The sequence below is a fragment of the Sinocyclocheilus anshuiensis genome, unplaced genomic scaffold, assembly GCF_001515605.1.
Source record: "Sinocyclocheilus anshuiensis isolate Anshui unplaced genomic scaffold, SAMN03320099.WGS_v1.1 scaffold267, whole genome shotgun sequence".
NCBI classification, from domain to species: domain Eukaryota; kingdom Metazoa; phylum Chordata; class Actinopteri; order Cypriniformes; family Cyprinidae; genus Sinocyclocheilus; species Sinocyclocheilus anshuiensis.
The window spans coordinates 1,625,597-1,632,423 of NW_015552637.1; the positions used below are offsets into that span (position 1 = coordinate 1,625,597).

Genomic DNA, 6,827 nt, shown 5'->3' on the forward strand with positions numbered 1-6,827 from the left:
CGTGCATTACGTCTAAATTAACTCATAAAAATCAAATATAATTTCGTAAATTGCATAAACAATTATGAACCAAAACAGCATCATGTGTTTATGCATTGCTTAATCCAAAGAACCGAAGCGCAATTCACACAAGTCAAGTCAAGTCAAGTCTGCTTTGTCAATTCTTCCACATGTACAGCACATACACACAGAGAATTGAAATTGCGTTACTCTCAGACCCTTGGTGCATACAGGCGGCTCACCTCGCTCCTATAGTTTTTCTCATCTCTGTTGCTAATGAGACCCACTACAGTCGTGTCATCCGCAAACTTAATGAAGACGCAGAGTGCATTTAAAAACATGAGACACAGTGAAAAGGAATAAACCTCCATAAATTCGTGACGTGTTTTTTAAAACGGTTTTAACTTTGCATGGCTTTCTATACATCTCTTCTGTGAGACGCGAGTGCAGCAGTCATATTTGTCCGTCTAAAAATGCGCTGAATATGCGTTCTGTGTGAATGGCTTGGTTTCGGTTTTAACCCACTCAAGATCTTCTTCGCATTGAGCTTCTGTATTTCTCTAATATTTTGAATGAATAACGCAGCAGCGGCGCGTCTCGTGGGCTAGGCTAACAAAACATTAAAATGCAACAACGTCACTTACCATCATCACCGCCTCTCGTGCGCCACTGATGACCCTCCCTGATGCACACCTAACATTAAAATGCAAATGTTTATTTTAAAATCGACTAATATTCATTCTTTATTCACAATCTCCTCATCACAGGCAGGCACAGCACTCATTTTAGCATGTGTTCGTGTTTGTGTGTGCTGTCTGCGTCACTCATAGCACGTGCCTATATCGTGCGATATATCGAACATTTTTTCTATCGATATCGAAGGTGTACCGTCGATGAATATCGATACCATTTTATCGCCCAGGCCTATGTGTACCTCTCTCATTCGGCACGAATCCAAATGTTTACATATTCGCGATGTATCTGGATGCTAAAATATTATTAATTATAGGCTAGGCTTTGTACATTCATCGATGTAAAACATCATCCTTCACATCGGCTATATCAACACAGTGAGGCGGTGGTCATGCTGAACGCAACGGAGCAGTGTAACTTTTTATTTGTTTCTTTAACTGTATTTTATTTTGATACTGAACAGGCTGTAATGTCTCAAATATGTTGTGTCCGTGTGCGCGTGAGGTGCCGGCGTGATATGGTCATACCAACGCTGGTTGGTTATACAGATAGAAGCAAGACATCATTCAAAACTGTAAAGCTTTTGCAAAATAAAGAAAACTACTGCCGTCTCGTTTTCCTTTCCGAGAACTTTGGAACGCGTCACAATGAACCGTAGCTCACACATTTTTTTTCTTTCGTTTTGTTAATCTGTCAATGATCAAAGTGAAATATATTTCGTGTATATGCCTATATGTTCTTTTTTTTGTAAGCCTATAGTTTATTCGGTTTTCTCCTCGTTCACAGAAGTGCTGCAGGTGCATGTGATCTGTTGAATCCATCTTACACTATCCTCGGATAAACTAACGCCGGTGCATTGCCATTGCAACTTACCACTCGCTGGATGCGTCAGCTCACATTTGCCTACGCCGTACTACTTGAATTCGTGATTGATTGACAGCAAATTTCAAATATTAAATGGAACGATAAAATAACGTTATTAACCGGTTAATGGCCATTTAAAATTTTCGATTCTGTTCGGAACTATAACATTTGATTTAGTTTCTGGTTCTGTTCCTGTCAAAATTTCGTTCGTTTCCGACTTCGTTTTCGCTCGGTTCAGAGCCCTGGTAGTAATATTTTTGAATTCTGAAAATTCTAATAAATTCAAGCTTATTTGAGCTTGTCGTTTTGGTCTACTGATGAACAATTAGTTCATTTACAGCTTAATTAGACAATGAAAACTGTTTTATCTGTGCAAAGAGTTGAACTGACTCTGAATGAAACTGCAAAATTTCATTTATGATATAGTGATTGTAGCACTTTAGATTGACAGATCTGCAGATGCTCCAGAAATGTGTTCAGTTTTTATGTCTGATTTTCTTTACTGCCGTTGTGACCATGCACTTCTATGTGACTACATTTAAACTGACCATTTATTTCACAACTTTTCTAGACAAAAAAGCCTGCAGCAAAGAGGAAAGCTCCAGCAAAGCCTGTCCCTAAAACCAAGAAAGCTGACAGCAGCAGCAACCGAGGGGGAAAAAAAGCAAGCAAGAGCAAGGGTAATAATGCAGCAAATGCTTCGAGATGCAAGACCAAAAGTTAAAATCAGAAAATTGTCTTTTTTTGTCGGGAGTAACATGACATAAAATCATTTGGCATCATCTCAAAACTGAAACCGTACACTTTTTTGCACGTTTGACATGCTGTAATTTTTCTTCCAGATGAAAGTGAAAGCTCTGATGATGATCAGCCGTTGATCAAGATGATTAAAAAACCACCAACTGAAGAACAGTTGGAGGCGGCAATCAAGGATCTGTTGAAAGATGCCAACTTGGAGGAAGTTACAATGAAGCAGATTACCCGACAAGTATGTTATTTCAAAGCATTTTGAACAGTGGCTTACAGTGGCTCTTTCAACACTGTAGATGTGTGAATGTCATTGCATTAACAAAATATCAAACCAAATTGTGTCTTCAAACAAGTGAGACGTTTAACTTTAGATGCATATGCACCAACTAATATCCATTTGAACCAACTGAAGTCCAGTGATTTTTATTACATGCAGTCAGTTCCTCTTAAGTTCCTGCAGGTGTCCTAGATATAGATATATTCCCCTAATGTTTGACATCCTGAAAAGTTTCCAAGTACTTATTTATGAACTTCCTCTTCATTGTAGGTTTATGACAAGTATCCTGACTTTGATCTGACCAGCAGAAAGGAATTCATCAAGGAAAGAGTTAAAGGTGTAAGTACCTCCGAAATACTAAACCAATATTTTATAATCGATTTGTCAGTTGTCACTTTTATAATGGGTAAATTTCTTGTTTTTCAGTTGGTATCCTGAAGTGAAGAAGATGCCTTATTTAAAAGGACAGCGAGGGTGAAGATCGTGTAGAAAACTCGATTTTCACTACACTGTTCACTGTTATTTTATATAAGGTTCTCAACTTTCCAGCAAATTCTGCTTTTTTGTATTTTAAAAAGTATTTTCTAACATTTTAAATTTTCATGTTTGACAGTAAATGATCTGGATGGTTTTAGTTGTTGAAATATGCCACATTTCTAAAGCGACCCTTTTCCCCTCTTATTTTAATTGCACATAGCCATACATAGTATCTATATTGCATTTTGACAGTCCCATTTGAATGCCTTGGCTGTGTCAGTAAGCCCAAGTTACCATGTCATGCAGCTGCATTACTGTTGTCATGACGATGCCAAGATATTGTATGCAATATTTAGGCAGATTTGATTTGTTTCACCTGTTATTAGTGCTGAGTTTCATTTCTGAGGTCCTAAATGCTGAATGGAAAAAAGAAACTAATTTAGAAATGAATGTTTTGGGCTGTTATTGTATTTCAACATAAAACATTTGGCAGTGTCAGCTTCCATTTCAGTGTTGCGCTTAACAGAGGAATTTGGGATTTTAATACTAATGTGTAAAGAGCAAAAAGCATTGCATTTTTTTTTAATCTTTGTTTTACTCTCGTTTCCATACAAATTTTTGTAAATATGCTTTACATGTGCATTTTTTTCATATATTTTTAATACAAGTCATAAGGAACAAACATCTTAAATCTGAGATGTTACTCGTACCTGTAGGTCAGTGTTGTAGATTAGGTTCTCTGATAAGACATGAGTTAAGGTTGATCTGTTGTATACACTGACATCAGTAACCAATTTATCAGTTATCATCAGTTGCTCAGTTATAATGTGTCACAAAAACTACAAAACAAAAACGAAGATGTGTGTTTATTTTGTAATAAATAGATTTTTCATAGAAAATAACCTGTCTGTTTGGTGTTGTGCTTCAAAGTTTTTGTAACAGTTAAAACCGTTTTAATTTGTTAACCTGGGGCAGTGTTCTAAACCTTTTGGACAAGAAGGCCACAATTTGTCAAACAGATGCAAAGCCTATTTTCCAAATATCCTCCAATATTTTGGCTATAATTACATCAAAGTTGCTCGTTTTTTTATATATTTTTTTCTTTTTGAAAACATAAACTGGGAACAAAAAAGATTGAGAGGGGGGTGTTCTTGATTATCTGTGTTTTAGCCATTTTTAATGACGTTTTTGTGTTATTTTATTAATAATATTAATTTTGAATAATTACAAGTCACCCTGTGCCCCATTAGATGTTTTCTGAGGCCCCCTAGTGGATCCTGGGCTCCTAGTTGAGCACCACTGCTTGTCACTAGGGACTAGGGCTGCACGATTAATCGCATGCGATATTTAACGCGCATCTTGTCGGACTCCTAGCTTTAAAAATGTTTTCCAAACAGATTTCCATAGGTAACAGGTAGAGTTCAAACCAGATTTACAATTTATTACGTTTGAAAACAAACTTGCATAAAAAGAACCTAATTCCCTGACCGGGAATCGAACCCGGGCCGCGGCGGTGAGAGCGCCGAATCCTAACCACTAGACCACCAGGGAGTGTTAGTGCGCAAATTGAAAAACGTGGCTCTAGAAGATATATAAATAATATGTTTACATATATTAAAAGAATTTACTATTTAATATATATATATATGCAAATAATAAAAACGTACTATCATGTCTTTAAAATACATTGCAATACAACTACAATACATTAAAATACAACTACAGCAATCAACCAATGTCCGACGCCTCAGTGCTTCTAAGGGACTTCTCTGTTGAAATGCACCTGCCAGCAAATAATGACAATTGAGAATAAATCCTTACATTATAATACATTGGGTTAATATAATGCAAACAAATCACTATTCTTTTACTAACTAGATAATTCCATTTAGGGAAAAAAAATATTATCTTCACTCCACTCTAACGTTACTTCGTCCTCCTTGTGGCCAGTAGAGTTCGCAGTTTTATTCTAGTAGGGAGAGCTTTAACATTTCCTGTTGTGGCCAGTAGAGGTCGTAGTTTGACGCGTTTTAGCTTTGTTCTGGAGGTTGAAGTTGAGGGGTCAGAGATATGGACATATAGCAGCGGTGTGCAAAGGAAAACAAAGATGCCCTAAGTGTGGAGGTGATCATAGAATTGAAAAGTGTGAAGAGAAGGTACAAGACAAGTGCTGTAAGAAAATGGAACTCCACGAGGAAGTATAGTGAGCCCTTTATTGTTTTCCATAATGATACATGATGTATTTGAAGATCTGGATAGTGGGTTGGGGTTTTCGCTCTTTGCTGATGATGGGGCAATCTGGAAAAGGGGAAGGAATATTGACTTTATTGTTAAAAAATTACAGGTGGCTATTGCAATAGTTGAAGAATGGTCATATAAATGGGGTTTTAAATTCTCAGTTGACAAAACAAAGATAATGTTTTTTACAAGGAAAAAAATTGGAAGTGAGGTAAAATATTTTTCAGTTCCTTAAAATAACTAATTTGTGGGAGAGAATTTTAAAAAAATAAAAGAAAAAAAAAAATAAGAGGAAAAAGAAAAAACAAAAATTTGGGAAGGAAGTCAATTTTTGATCCACACTCCATTCCAGGTGGTGGCGGAAATACACCATTTTGTTGTTTGTCAACAGCCAATACAATTTCAAGAAGAAGAAGAAGAAGAAGTTGCGGGGTCACGTTGGTTTACAGTAGCTGACATGATGCAGGCAGAACAGTAACGTTAGAGACTTACAGCCACCTGTCTGTGGAACTCAACAGGAGCCGAACCAGCGTTAAAACAAGCCCTCAGAGAGGAAGGGTAGAACCTGTCATTAGGGTGAGCGATGATTTGAGCGCTATTGTTTTGGTTTGTGTGTTTATATTGCTAAATTAGAGCATTTTAGAAGCATGGCAGGCCCTTAGTGCTCACTATTTCTGTTAGCTGGTCCAGTAACATGCTGTCAAAGCGCTTCCTAGATAGATAGAAGTGCATAGCTTGCCGCCACGTTGAGGCAATGAAATGCGTATTTTTAGGGTGATGCGTTCTATTTATTGTCTATATACGTCAAGCTAATCTAAATAAAACTGGCAGGTGCTTTATACATCAACTATTGCTAATGCTAAAGCCTTAGCAGCTCGGCTAAAGTTAATGCTATGGAGACGTGTAACGTTATTGGTTTCATCTCCTTGCACAACAAAAAGATAATAAATAGTATCTCAGGGATTTTGAAAGGCATGAAATGCAGGACATCGCAGACAACCGAGTTAATGCAAAATTGTGTTCATATGTAGTTCAGTGACTGTTAGCTTTAGCTTTGTTATTTCAGCTCAGATAATTTACAGTTTAATTGACTGACAATAACTGCAGAAGAAACGTGGAAATTGCATCAGCCCGAACACCGCACATTACAAATAAGTTATAGTACGTATTCTGTGCAATACCGTAAAAGTACCAAGGTATGCTATGACATTTAGGAAATAAAAGTAATATAATATAAAAAATAACATGGTGTTACTGTCTCATACCTCACAAAACCATTGTGCTGTCACAGCATGGCTTTGTAATTAACTTATATTAGTCTATTAAATAACCTGCACAACCGTCTGGCATATATGCGTTTTTGTCGTATTAGTGCAAATGGATTTGATTCAGATTAAATTTGATACTTTTCGTGTTTCTATGGTTGTGTTGGAGTTTGACAGTTTATTTATTATGTTGGCTTTAAGTACCTGAGATGTTTTGGCAATTGTTTCCCTATATTAATATAATGTTTTGGTTATACATAATA

At 36.6% G+C, this 6,827-nt stretch overlaps 2 protein-coding genes and 1 non-coding gene across 6 annotated transcripts in view; 2 read left to right on the top strand and 1 right to left on the bottom strand.

Moving 5' to 3' along the window:
• Nucleotides 1-3,954, top strand: part of LOC107666821 (protein DEK-like) — a 12,066-nt gene extending 8,112 nt beyond the window's left edge. For all 4 annotated transcript variants that reach the window (XM_016458286.1, XM_016458287.1, XM_016458289.1 and 1 more), the window contains exons 8-11: nt 2,129-2,237; nt 2,400-2,545; nt 2,855-2,923; nt 3,011-3,954. In XM_016458286.1, coding sequence (XP_016313772.1) covers nt 2,129-2,237; nt 2,400-2,545; nt 2,855-2,923; nt 3,011-3,022 — 336 coding nt within the window. In that variant the 3' untranslated portion in view covers nt 3,023-3,954. The remainder of the gene's footprint in view (nt 1-2,128; nt 2,238-2,399; nt 2,546-2,854; nt 2,924-3,010) is intronic.
• Nucleotides 3,955-4,540: 586 nt separating this feature from the next.
• On the bottom strand, nt 4,541-4,612 carry trnae-cuc (transfer RNA glutamic acid (anticodon CUC)). Its single transcript has one exon. It is a non-coding gene; the product is annotated as a tRNA-Glu (tRNA).
• Nucleotides 4,613-5,755: 1,143 nt separating this feature from the next.
• Nucleotides 5,756-6,827, top strand: part of LOC107666822 (sterol regulatory element-binding protein cleavage-activating protein-like) — a 20,828-nt gene continuing 19,756 nt past the window's right edge. The window contains exon 1 of the mRNA XM_016458290.1: nt 5,756-5,875. The gene's annotated coding sequence lies outside the window, so the exon portion shown is untranslated. The remainder of the gene's footprint in view (nt 5,876-6,827) is intronic.